The sequence below is a fragment of the Penicillium samsonianum genome (genome assembly GCF_028829775.1).
Source record: "Penicillium samsonianum strain IBT 33392 chromosome Unknown utg000002l_segment0_segment0, whole genome shotgun sequence".
Classification (NCBI taxonomy): domain Eukaryota; kingdom Fungi; phylum Ascomycota; class Eurotiomycetes; order Eurotiales; family Aspergillaceae; genus Penicillium; species Penicillium samsonianum.
The window spans coordinates 3,377,110-3,390,036 of record NW_026643260.1 but is presented as its reverse complement, the minus strand read 5'-3'; the positions used below and the strand labels follow the sequence as shown (position 1 = coordinate 3,390,036).

The following is a 12,927-nucleotide window of genomic DNA, read 5'->3' as shown; positions in this document are numbered from 1 at the left end:
GACTTGGTCCTTGGTGCCTGATGGCCTTAGTGCCTCGCTGCCTAGTTAACTAATGAATTGAATGTTGCGTGATGTTTGTCTATGCATGATCAATCACATATGCATGATCAATCACATATGCATAGGGTATCAGGTTTCCATACTGGATCGGCACCAATACGTCACTCTAGCAGTGACCTCTCGGGGCATTAAATATCATCCTGATTCTTACATTAGGAGGTTCCTTAAGAATAAGTCTCTGTACACTACAAGACCAATTCTATCTCGTTCAGACTTCGCCAAAACCCGCTATTGGAGGCAAACCTTGCCCCACCCCCAAACTGCAACCAACCTATAAACCATCGTGGGGCATTATTGGGGCCCAAAAAAACCAAGAAAACCCCATTTTTGCATCAAATCAAGGTCTTGGCATACATAAATCTACTGATTCATCCTAATAAATTACTGTTATTTAACCTTGTATTGGTCACACTCATATTTATCACTCTAATTCCGCCATGAAATATATAAATTCAAAGAAGTTCACCTACATACATCAAAATCAATAGAGGTAATACCATACTTCTTAACTTTGTTTAGCTTTTGACCAAAGGTAACTAGTTGATGCAAAGTTTTGTTTCTAAAATATATATTTGACGTAGTATTTAACATACTTCTCCCATTAACCATAAGACCTTCTGCGTAAGTATATAAGCTCGAGGGCTACAAAGTTCTAATTAGTACCAATCGATAGCGGATTTTTTCATTTATAATCATAACTTATTTATAATCAGAAGTGTTATTTAATTAGTGCTCAGTATAGCTTTAAAGCTAGCAGGATGATAATTTTTGAGGTTTGCCCAGTGTTTTGATAGTTTGCCAGTGGTTTTCGATAGTTTATTCGTTGTTTCTAATCGTTTCTAGTGGGAGGAGGAGGAGGGGGGTTGATGGTTTTGACCCACTTAGAGTATCTTGAGTGGATCAAACCAAAAGCGGGCATGGTGGGAATCTTTCACATGATCAAGGAGCCCGTGGGTGGACCAGCTGCGTTCTACAAAAGATCGATGGAGCAGCATGGGGTCTATGTTGCCCCAGGACATTGGTTCGATCTAGAAGACGTTTACTTTCGTGTTGGATTTGGCTGGCCCACCATCGATGAACTGAAGTATGGGTTGGGAACGATTTCTGTGCTTTGCGTGGATAAGGCAAGATAGAAATATTTTAGAAATTCTTATCACGGTATGAACTTTCTCTCTGTCTGGTTCATAATTGTTTGCTGGGTATATATCATTTGTGGTTGGTAGGACTAGCCAGGACCAAAGTCGCCTTCCCCAAATAGAGATCCAATGATATTGATATATCGGAGGACAAGAGATATGGTGATGTCAAACTGCAATGATTGGACATTGATCTTCATTAACAATATCAAACCAGCTGAAAGTATATCTCTCGTTATCTTTTCGCATTTTCCAAACTTTTTGAACAAGGATAGCAGCAGCGGAAAAGGTCGGGATACAAGTGCGACGCCCAGTGGTGAGTAGCCATTCAAGTAGGCTACTTTGCAGTTTAGGGTCAAGTGCTTCGCACGCTGCAATAAAGCAGGGCCAGAGCGAAGATAAGCCATGAGGTCCATGTTCTATAGTGGACTCATCGCTCTTGTTTATGAAACCGAGGACCTTTCGAACTGTGTCTTGGAGAATCAATGCGTTGGTATTGTGAACACGTCGGTAGTAAAAAAGGATGAGAGCTTGGTGTATAGCCAGGGTGGTGTAGTAAGTGGCTCCGAAATTGTCGTGTTCGTAATTCTCGTTTGGCGGATCAGCTTCACTTGAGTATGAATGACACTGAGATGGTTTCCAGGAGAGGATATGGTGCTCCAAAATCTTCGATCGTCGGTTCAGATTCAGAAATATATCAACATCGACAACCGTGTCAAGATGCAGCAGCTCCTGTTCGTTTGCCAGTCGAATGGTCTGCGAGAGGAGTCCCATCAAGGACTCAGGCACTCCGTACAGTTCTGGGAAGAGTGATTCCTTCCAAGTTCCCATCACTTCCAAGTGAATATCATTGTGCCCAATATCATGGCTCTTTTCCATATTCATATCTAAATCATCCTCCGTGGTATGGTCCGCCACGCGGAAGCTTCGCAGAGAGTGGAAAGAAGAGGTCGCAGAGACCAAACTGGAACTAGGCCGTGATGGACAGATGTTCAGAAGAGCGCAACCACATGTGCTCTCTGCCATGATGCGCAGATATGTGTAGATTTGGTGAAGAGCACGGACTTTGGATGATTTGTGTGGCTTTTGTAAACCTCTCTTTCGAATCAGACACTCGACCTCAACCAAGAGGTTTTGGGCGTCATTGTATTTACCGTAACGTATCTGGATGAGTACATTATTATCATCTCCTTAAATATAAGTTGTTTGGCGAATGGGTACCTCTAGAATGATCATCGACAACAAAGCCATGAGAATTTCCTTATATTTTATCCGCTCCGAGCCAATTATCTCTTGTTTAATTGCACACTCGAGTTCATACCTCGCGATCTGCTTGTATGTCTTTCCATCTTTATTCGAATCAACGAACAATTCGCCTCCGGAGGAGAGATGAAGGCAGCTGGCCGCAAGGAGGGAGTAGAAAAGAGACAAGCTTGCATGGCTGGCAGTCTGATAGAGAAGAAGTTCCGCATATGTCTTTTCAGCACTGGGGAGGTAAACAGTCTGCCAGGGGCATTTTGGACTGCCCGTGAGGGGAAACGATAGCAACGATATGTTCCCTTTGAAATATCGCAAAAGCTCTGGGGCTCGGTCTGGAACGGAGGGAGAGTTGGTGGACGAAAGAGGAGAAACGGGAATCGTGCAGAGACCCAATTCAACGGAAGGCGATATTGTGGCAGGAGTGTTGAGTGGAATCTCTAGGGGAGATTCAGAAACTCCATCATTAGTAACAACACCTTCATTTAGTGAGAAAGTCGGGCTGAGTGGATGGCCGCTGGGATCTGTGTTGATGGAGCCCGGTTTTTGAGTATCATGATTAGCTGGAGCAGTAGTAGATACATTTGAAATTGGCCATAGAGCAACTGGCTCGTGCTCTGGAGGCATGGCTTGCTGTATACCCGTTTTCCGCTGGTCGTGTGGGAGTGCGCTATCGAACTTGAAATCCAAGACACCAAAAGGTCCGCGAAACAAAGTCGAGTTCGGCAGAGAGTTCCCTTCCAAAGCACCATCATGATCGCGGTCCAGAATATTCAAAACCTTGGTAGTGGTCTGGCGTCGAAGACTGTCAATTGTCATCCGCGTCATTCATTCTTGTTCATCCACTGCCAACTGGGTTAACGTGATTTCCGATTTTGAGCGCGTCAAACCCTACCTCCAAACAACGGACGACGAAATACGTGATCCGAATTTTCATCATGCTTTGAACCTGACTGGAAGAAGTCTTGGGTCCATTTTAATTGCGATGTGTACCCAGGGCATGGCCGCCCAAGCACCTTACACATCTGACACCCGGGACGAGCTTCATCGCATTTCAGATGCCTAGTACGACAGACACTGCAGCCTGTGAGCGATCGACCGCGCGATGCAATTCTGCATATTTACAGAGAGATCATATTTGAGATTGAAGTCGGGAAGTTGGAATAACTCGAAACCACCCCCGGGCGAGGCGATGTGATTTGTCATGGGGCCATCACTTCCAACTCAAGAAAACATTCAACATCACTAACCGGTGGTAGTATCTCAGAAATCGCTTATCTACTGTTTACTACTTCCTTTGCAATATATAAATGGATTGTACTGTGGCGAAACGAAAAATCACAAATAAATATACATAAAAAAAGGCCACTGGTACTGTTGCTAATTTCTCTATATTTCCATGAGACCAAGCTCGTTACATAATCGGCATACCCTGCCTGTTCAAAACGAGGGCTTCATAAGCTGAAGTGGATCCCGAGGACCCTAGAGCTCGCCATATTGCTTCTTCGGGTCGCTGTGGGTTTACTCACGACCCGTCTAGAAGCCGTGGGCCTCTCCTTCCAGCGTGACGAAACAACACTCAATTGCCTGCAATGCAAACGAAAGAGATAGAAATAACCGAGGATTGATAAAACTCAATGGTGAGACATAACTGAGTGATGAAAAGTGGTTTTTTTGCGATTTACAGGTAAACGCTGCTAGCGAAGGGGTAGCCGAAACCTTCGGCCCGGTAAGCGATTATCGCTTCAAGACGTCGCTCCGGATTGTCAAATGCCCAATCGTCCCCATAGTTCACGGTACTATTCACAGTCTGATGGATATTATCTATACCAGCCAAGTGTTCCATTCCAACAAATCATTCTCAAACAGACTCGGCTCAATGCCACCCAGAAACTCAGGGAGATCGGACACCCAAGCAGGGGGTGATTTAGAGCTAGGCTGCGAGGAGGGTGCGGACAGATTACTCCGCAGCTTTCCTGCCATCCTCATTCCAGTTGTAATGATGCTCATGGGCGGTGTTTCTTGTGATGTTTGCTGCAACTCCGATGACAAATAATGTGTCTGAACATGACGTGAAAGCAGGTCGATCACCCTAGCTACTCGTGCGGCCTCATCTCTGGGATCCCGTGACCAATGCGTGAGTGTTTCATATATCTTTTTAATATGATTTTGGGCGAGGAGTTTGTCGTTAGTGGAGATATTGCGATCAATAGCCAAATTGTTGATGAAATACATGCCGGCCATGACTAAAATGTGGAAGTAATACTTCGGAAAATAGATCATCACTAGATTTCTGGCAGCATCTGCATAGATTTTGTCTTCCGATGACGGTGAGTCGGCGAAAATATTCGTAATTTGGATGGCAGTGTGGAAGCCCATATACCAAATTGCTTTTGAGAGTGTGTCAACTCCCATCTCTGCTTTTGATGACATCTGAGAGAGCATTGGAAAGGCACATAAGCGCAGTCTGGCTGCAAGAATAGAAAGCTGGACTTTCGGGTGAGATGGGTTTGGGATACGAGCTTCTATTGCAGCCAAGTCTCGTTCCAAAAGCTCAACTAGCGACTTTTGAAATGGGCCCGCGAGCTGATTTCTGAGCAGAGCAGCTGCTCGGGTCGCATAGCCCTGAATATCTAAATGAATCAGAAACTCGTCAGGTAAAATGGATTGAACTCTGGCACGAATCCTCGGCATCATTTCCGCCATACTGCCCATTGGAGGCGGTAATGCAAGGGCCGCAGCAAGGCTGCTAGATATGTCAATCTGCCGCTCAAGTTTGATATGTGTTATGGGGATATACATACTCCGTGCTAACTGCAAAGCATCCGAGCCATGTTTTAAGGCGAAGGGCTTCTTCAACATGAAGCTCATTTGATCCCGGCCAGTTTGTTTGAGAATCATTCGAAGTCAGCTTCAATGTGGCGGCAACAGCCATTCCGATGTAATCCCAGCTCGGGTCGTCCTGCTGCTTGTCTACTGGGAAAGGCCAGAGGCATAAAAGCAATAGGGCTTGCACCGTGTAAATGCAACGGATGGATTTCACTAGGAATGCAGACAAAAGCCGTTGAAATGGCATTTGTAGAAGTGAAAAATAGTCCGAGTATAGAGGGTGTTTGCTGGCTGAAATCACGATAATTGTCCAAAATAAAAGGGAGCTATCATTCCAGATGGAATCGATAGGCTTTCCCAAATCCAATATAGGAAAATGGAGCAGATAGTGATTGGCAAAACTTCCAACAACATTTAGCGTTTGATGATGTAGGTTTCAGTGGTTTAATCCAAAGAGTCAAAACGTACTGCTCAAAAAGCCCTAGGATTGTGGATCCATTTATGTGAACTCCTTCGAGTTCCCGAGGTGTCGGGGCTTGCGTGGATATATTCCCAAAGACAGGAAGTTCTTGTCGTAGAATTACATCAGCAGTGTCGTCGGAGTCCGCTGGCAACGATGGGCTTAACCGAAATTCCGAAAGAGCTGTTCCCGAGGTATGAACAAGGTGTCGTAGTCGCTCATTTTCCTTGGCTACCTTTTCCAGCGACCTGATATGATCAGAAAGATTCATATTAGACAGAATCAATACACTCTACCCGCGAACTGGTTGCCTTTTGAACTTGGGGTCAAATTTGCAGCTGATTTTCTGTTTTGAGCATCGAGTGCACGGTGCTGGAAAACAACTCATAGCATCACATCGCAGCTATAGTAAATGTAAGCCTAAGATGATTGCTCACATAGTGACCATTGACAGCAGACCTTGACTTGTCGGCACGTTGTACATGCCATTGAGGAACGCTTGGAGGGCGTTTTACCTCGACTACGGCTTGGCGCACCTTCTTCCATGTTTCAGGATCCAATATGAAGCAGTGTCGAACAATATAGAAACAAAATTAGGAGGAGAAGTTGGTTGAGGAAAGAAAGGGAACGTTGATGAGTGATCACGATGCGGTGTTCGGCTAGGCAGGTCTTGGCAACCTTTCCACTTTGGTACGTCGAATAGTTAATTTCCACCTTTCTACTCCGGACTCAGTGTACTAAACACATATGTTCATTGGGTTGATCTCAAAAAGTTATCAAGTAGCTACTCGCGTGTTGCCGTCGGCTTTTTCTTGAAATCCAGCCCGGATCAGCGGCTCTAGGAAACGAAGCATATGCTTCTGCGCCCGTCCAGCTTCATGCGAGATGCCCTGGACTATTTCAAGTTGACTATCGATCCCGTATTCTTTCCATGTGTTATGCAAATAATCCAAAGTTTCAGTTCGCCCTCGGTTCATTGTATCTAGTGCTCCAGGTTCTCGTTGGTTCTCTGCGTCGTTTTTATAACGCTGTAACCAAGTCCAGAACTCCTTGCCTCCGTGTATCTGATTATCCTCCGAGCCAACCACCAGCTGAATAGCAACTTGTTGAATGTGATTTAGGGTGACAGGTCGGCCAAACACAGTCGCGGTATCTGCTACTCCGACCGGCCATTTCTCTGAGAAATCCAATAGGGTCACTCTTCCCGGTGCGCCCACACTGACAGCTGCTAGTCTCTCAGGGTAGAGGTAGAGAAATCGGTGAGCGAATTGACCGCCACCTGAAAATCCCATCATGAAGACTTTGTCTGTCCGAATCTCCGGCCATCGCGGTGCAAGCTCGTCTAAGATAGACAAAAGTGCCTGATCTGATCGAAGGGAGTGCGATCGGAGCTTTTTGTATGAATCCAAATCATTCGGACCATCAAGCCCAGCTGGGAACAATGGGGCAAGGATTGCGCATGGTGTTCGGTCGGCAAATGAGGTTAATTCTGCCTCATAGATCGCGGTCCATCTCCTCTCTGTGCCATGCACCCAGATAAGCAGTGGGAGTTGTGTGGGGTTTGGATTGGTATCGTAGTGGGTAGAAGGTATGTAAAGAGCATAGGAGACGCGCGGATCCGATGCCAAAGATTTGAGCGGCACATGGCCAACCAAAAAGATGTCCTTGAGAAACTGCCTCGGAACATCAGCTGTTGACAAAGCTCGCTCCATCTTGGCGGCTAGGCTGAAGCTAAATATTTCATCAGCACTGCCTCAATAATCACCTGGATCCATGGAATATGTAGTAGAAGATATCGACAGGGGAAGCGACATTCGCTTCAGGTAGCGAAATACGCTTTGCTGTTTGAACCCGGATGTATATACTTTTTATATCAAGAGGATATCGATCTGCCAAGGCCAAAGGCGCAGCCATATTCACTTCATCGCTTCCTTTTCGCTTTCAAGACCGAAATTCGCTTCCCCTTGGGGTTCGACCCCATAGCCGTAGTACCTATAAGGGCTCCGCCCAAAGTGCACATCCAAAGATCCACAGTTCTCTCTCTTATTGAAGGGAACATAAGCAGCAGCAATATATCCTAATTTCTGCATAAAAGTATTGATCAAAGAAAACGCTCGCCATGTCGCCAAATCACACCAACCCCAAAGAGACCGACGAGATCCAAGTTGCGTACTCTCACGACGAACAACATATGGAGGATGATATCTCTCCGAGGCTCAACTCCAGACTCAAATGGAAACTGGATCTCTTCATATTGCCAGTTATCTCGATTGTCTACTTTTTCGCCCAAATGGTGAGTTGTCTACATCAATCCTGATTTAATTTAAATTTGATGCTTACCCAACTATCACCACAGGGCAGATCCGACCTCGCCAACGCCAAAGTTGCCGGACTTTCGGATGAGTTGTCCTTATCTCCTCAAGACTACTCTAATGCTGCAACCGTGCTTTTGGTGGCTTATGTCGTGTTTCAATTGCCTGGCACACTCTTGATTAAGCAGATAGGTCCAGCTAGGCAGTTTGCAGGTGCGATGATCATTGTGAGAACCCCGAAATGTCCTTCCAGTCGTCGAACTCGAATATTTATCAGGATTAATTGTTAATCTTTTGACCAGTGGGGAGCAATTACAATCGCGACAGTAGCCATTCACAACAAAGGTGAGCTGCTCGCCTTACGATTTCTCATCGGGGCCGCAGAGGCATTTGTACAAGGGGGCGTATTCTGTTAGTTACCTATTTCTCTCCAACTCCCATCATTTTATTATACTGATAGTCGCCTCTCATTCAGACCTATCTTTTTGGTATCGTTATCGTGAACTCGCCACACGTGGTGCCATTTTCTACTCCATGTCCACGTTGGCAGGGGCCTTCAATGGACTGATTGCCTACGGCATTGAAAAGGACATGGATGGGTTGCGCGGTTGGAGAGCGTGGCGCTGGATATTTTTGATTGAGGGGATAATGCCTTGTGTGGCCGCATTCTTTGTGCTATTTCTTCTCCCAGCCAGTCCGGAAACTCTTCGGTTTGGCTTCACCGAAGAGGAGAAGGCGCTGGCAATACGTCGCAGCCGCGAGGCACACAACACATGTGAAGCAAAGTTGGAGATCAAAAAGGTGCCCCTGGTACTCCTAAGTCTCCATTTCTGGCTTCTTCTTGGCATTGCTTGCTGTGGACACTTCTGTGTTGGATCACTGTCGAACTTTCTTCCTGCCATTATCGAGGTACTTGACTTCCGATCTTCTTTTAACTCTACGATTGAATCTTCACTCAATCATAGCTAATATCACACACAGGGCTTTGGCTATACTGCGGTTGACACCCAACTCTTCACGGTCATCGTATACGCTTGTGCATGCGTTGGCGTATTATTCTGGGCTCAAGTGGCCGATCGGACTAATGCCCGAGGACTAACTATGGCAGCATCGACAGGCGGAGCTATCGTCGGTTATGCTCTACTCCTTGGCATTGAGAACAATGAAGCTCGATTTGGTGCCACATGTCTTGTTGCGTTTTCGGTTTATCCAAGCGCTGTGCTCCAGCTGTCCTGGGCAGCCATGAACTTCATTGGTTATACACGAAGGTAAGCCTTTCACCAATACATGCTCTCAAATAACCGATATGGTCTCTTACCATTATATAGGGGTTCCTCATTGGCTTTTATGAATATATTTTCCCAACTCTTTGCAATTTGTGGAACGCAGGCCTATAGTGATCCACCATTTTGTCAGCTTAACCCCCCTCATTTTGTGCACCTAGTATAATTTATTCTAATATCGCCTTTATCTGCAGATCGCAAAGGCAATGCGTCAGCTCTCGGATTATCTTGTGTTTCCTTGATACTATCTTTGGCTTTACGGTGGTATTTTGCTATATTGAACAAGCGAAAGACACAACTGCAGCATACACCAGATGCGTGTGCAGAGCGGCAGAAAGGCCTAGAGGAGCTAGGAGAAGAGCATCCAGGTGAGCGAAATACTGTTACTTTGGGTTTGCCTTTTCACCATTTGCTAAATTGTTTTTTTGTCTAGACTTCTTTTACACAACTTAGGTGGAAACACTTCTTTTATAAGAAGTGGTGACGGTTCTCGTTGTCAGCACATTAATTTCACAACAACTCCCAGATCATCCAATCATCACTCAAAGGTCAAGTGTCTATTTAGGCGTGTTTGCAGTTATATTCAATTTTTTAAAAAGAATCATACAACAGTTTGATTCACTTGGTCAACCTAGCACCTTCGTAGAAAAGAGCCAAGAAGTGATGTCCAAAAGGTACACCCCTACTAGCAGTAAAGTCGCTTTCGTGTTGTGAATATGCTGAACATGCGTGCGCATGCGGCCTTTTCCGTCCTTCTGACCCTGAAACTCAGACTAAATAGATTGTAATAGACTTCTCACATTCGTGATTACTGATTATGATTACTGCTCCATTGATAAAAGCAGGCTCATTATTAGGCAGCGACCGTCAATACTTAGGTATTGACATTGATCCATCCGTGATTGAAATCAATTCTTGAGAGGTTAAATCAACACCCAAATGATACTTCAAAAACGCAGTCCAAACCTCGTTTAGTCCCTGGTTTGCTAATATAGGCGGAAACTGTGAAATAAAACTTTACATAATCGAAGGATAATCGCACTACTATAATAGTAGGTCATGGATGTCCGCACTGGCTTTGGTCCCTGTCTCCCCACCTTTAATGGCCTCGATCTTTGCTAGCTTGGAGACAATAACTGGTCCTCACAACACTTCCTTGTATAGTATTCAACAGTCCTTTTTCTTGACGTGGCCAGGCCTATGGATATGGAGAAAGATAGAAAAACCAGCCTATTGATTGATTCTTGGATGAAAAAGGAAGCTGGGGAAAGGGCCAACTAAAAGACGGCAGGGAATGGCGGCCTCAAACCTCAGGCAAGAGATATCACAACACGTTTTAATATAAGCTCATTGATCTTACTCGCCCATGTATCTACGGCGAAATTGCGTGTCCCGAACACATAATAGTAGTGAGTCCCGGTGGGCAGTTTTTCAGCCTACCATTCACGGAAGTGTATTGACAGTGCTATATTGCTATATTTCGTCTTATTTCACAGACCTCTTTTCGATGGCTAATGTTGCCGGTATCTCCTCGACGATACTGTGCATCTTGGGGTTCCAACCGAGAACTTGTCGCGCGCGGCTGGCCTCGCACCGAGAGTCTGTACCGTAGAACAAAGCACAGTATTCCAAATGCTGATCTGCCTCTTCAGCTGTCCACGATACCACATCCGGAGATACCACTAGGCCTTGCTTTTGAGCTTCATGCGCCATGCTTTTAGCAATCTCTCCCCACACATGTTCTCCATTCTCTGCGAAGTAGTAACCCTCTAAGCCCCAAGTCGCCTTTCCTCCTCCATCGATGGCATCGCCGGCCAGGCGAACAAACAAATCGCTCAGATCGTGTATGTGAACATTGGCCCATCGGTTGCGGCCGGGACCAACCATGAAAGCTTTTCCGGTTTCAATAATAGAACGAGCTAAATTTGGTAGTTGAATGCTGCGTTGATTGCCGTGTCCTCGGCCCTGTCCGTAGATGCAAGGTGCACAGACAATAGCCACCTTAACTCGATCACTCCCCGCAGCTTGCTGTACCGCCTCAACTTCCCGATGGGGGGCATTGTCCGGCAGTGCGAGAATCTCACCAACACCTTCCATGTCATTGTAGACTCTGTCACGTGTTTTTCCGTAACTACCGTGAAAGATTGTTTCCCATGCAAGGATATCCGTGCCGGATGCACAGATCCAAAATGCTGGGCCTGGACGATCCCGCTTCGCAAGCCCTCGAGCCAGTGCTTGGGTGGGCGAAACATCCTCAATATTGGCACAATGAATAACAATATCGACCTCAGAAGCGAGGGCTTCCAGCAGCAACGTGTCACTGAAACATCCATACACCAGCTTCAGAGATGGATAGATGGATTGGAGACGCTCGCCGTACTCTGGCTTGCGCACTAGACAGCATATCAAAGGCTCTAGTTGAGGAAACTTGAGCAGAATAGCTTGAAGGACGTCCCCTCCAATATAACCTGTTGTATAATATCAGTAGTCAGCATCTCTTAATTTCAGGACAGGTTATGGAGTGAAGACAGATGCCTTTCATTGCACGAGAATGGTACTTACCGGTGGCTCCGGTGATGAGCACTTGAGGAGGATTGGGCATCATTTTAAACGAGGGTCGGATATGTCAGCCTGGGGCGTTGAATGGTGTAAACTCGGCGTAGCTGCTAAATTGCTAGTCAAGCACAGTGGTGAAGTCGGAAAGACAAGGCCAGAGAGTGATCTATTAACATATATATACTAAAGAAGAAAATCATGCCATGTGCGATGTTTACATATCTAGATACCTTGGTGTTCCTCAATTGGCAAGTGTAAGCGCCCCAGTGTTCTTGGTTTCTTCGGTGTGAGTAAACGGCGAACTAACGAAGTAACGTATCCCGGCCTATCAACCTTTCGGAACTCAGATGGGAAGAGGAATACAAGACAAGGAGAAGGCGAAAGTTTACTAATTCTAACTGTTATTACAGACCCTTTTTAGCTCTATAAATCATAGAAACGGATTTTTTTGATAGAGATACCTCAATAGCAGCGTTTGCTTGTTTGCTTATTCATTGTTTTTCACGCCTCCCTAGCATAGATAGAGAGCTTTTTTTTCTCAGAGATCTCAGGATATCATACTCAAGTACTATTCTTCATCCACTATTTCGCCTACATAGTGAGTTCATACCATTTTTAATTCTTTTTACTATAGAAATCCTTGGAGAAAATAAGCTCAAACCGGCACTTTTTGCTGGCGATTTCCTAGGCAGGCAAAGACATATTGGTAGATTCCCTGAAATCAAGAGAGTACGTAATCGGGATATCCTGCCTGTTTAGACTGACTGATTGATCAGCTAAAGTAAATAGTTACTTTGTGTACGTTGTACATTTGCGTTTGTCAGGTTGCACTACCCATCCAAACCTTGGAACTAGGTTTCCTGAACGTCCCTTCACAGGATTGTACTTGCACCATCCATATATGCCATACTCTCCTTTTAGACGCGGGGCGCGCCCTTCGGCACGTCAGCCGTGACCCGAATTTTGCCCCACAGCGCGAATACCGCTTATGGTGCCGAAAACCGCTAATGACCTAGTAAGGTAACGAGCTATCA

The 12,927-nt window shown here is 45.6% G+C and overlaps 7 protein-coding genes across 7 annotated transcripts; 2 read left to right on the top strand and 5 right to left on the bottom strand.

The window, feature by feature from the left end:
• Positions 1-995: 995 nt before the first annotated feature.
• On the top strand, positions 996-1,193 carry N7471_003168 (uncharacterized protein; the record flags this gene model as incomplete). The annotated part of the gene is made up of 1 exon (XM_057275888.1): positions 996-1,193. One exon carries the CDS (start codon positions 996-998, stop codon positions 1,191-1,193), a length of 198 nt encoding a protein of 65 aa, XP_057140526.1.
• A 171-nt stretch (positions 1,194-1,364) lies between these two features.
• On the bottom strand, positions 1,365-3,281 carry N7471_003167 (fungal specific transcription factor domain-containing protein; the record flags this gene model as incomplete). Its single annotated transcript, XM_057275887.1, has 2 exons — positions 1,365-2,360; positions 2,418-3,281. 2 exons carry the CDS (start codon positions 3,279-3,281, stop codon positions 1,365-1,367), a joined length of 1,860 nt encoding a protein of 619 aa, XP_057140525.1.
• Positions 3,282-3,337: 56 nt separating this feature from the next.
• N7471_003166 (Zn(II)2Cys6 transcription factor domain-containing protein) lies at positions 3,338-3,589 on the bottom strand (the record flags this gene model as incomplete). The annotated part of the gene is given in 2 exon segments (XM_057275886.1): positions 3,338-3,566; positions 3,579-3,589. The coding sequence occupies 2 exon segments, from the start codon at positions 3,587-3,589 to the stop codon at positions 3,338-3,340; spliced, it is 240 nt and encodes a 79-aa protein (XP_057140524.1).
• A 545-nt stretch (positions 3,590-4,134) lies between these two features.
• N7471_003165 (fungal specific transcription factor domain-containing protein) lies at positions 4,135-5,529 on the bottom strand (the record flags this gene model as incomplete). The annotated part of the gene is made up of 3 exons (XM_057275885.1): positions 4,135-4,277; positions 4,325-5,199; positions 5,258-5,529. 3 exons carry the CDS (start codon positions 5,527-5,529, stop codon positions 4,135-4,137), a joined length of 1,290 nt encoding a protein of 429 aa, XP_057140523.1.
• A 989-nt stretch (positions 5,530-6,518) lies between these two features.
• On the bottom strand, positions 6,519-7,454 carry N7471_003164 (uncharacterized protein; the record flags this gene model as incomplete). Its single annotated transcript, XM_057275884.1, has 1 exon — positions 6,519-7,454. One exon carries the CDS (start codon positions 7,452-7,454, stop codon positions 6,519-6,521), a length of 936 nt encoding a protein of 311 aa, XP_057140522.1.
• Positions 7,455-7,861: 407 nt separating this feature from the next.
• N7471_003163 (uncharacterized protein) lies at positions 7,862-9,326 on the top strand (the record flags this gene model as incomplete). Its single annotated transcript, XM_057275883.1, has 5 exons — positions 7,862-8,035; positions 8,099-8,281; positions 8,357-8,465; positions 8,530-8,963; positions 9,036-9,326. 5 exons carry the CDS (start codon positions 7,862-7,864, stop codon positions 9,324-9,326), a joined length of 1,191 nt encoding a protein of 396 aa, XP_057140521.1.
• A 1,496-nt stretch (positions 9,327-10,822) lies between these two features.
• On the bottom strand, positions 10,823-11,942 carry N7471_003162 (uncharacterized protein; the record flags this gene model as incomplete). Its single annotated transcript, XM_057275882.1, has 2 exons — positions 10,823-11,805; positions 11,900-11,942. 2 exons carry the CDS (start codon positions 11,940-11,942, stop codon positions 10,823-10,825), a joined length of 1,026 nt encoding a protein of 341 aa, XP_057140520.1.
• Positions 11,943-12,927: the final 985 nt, after the last annotated feature.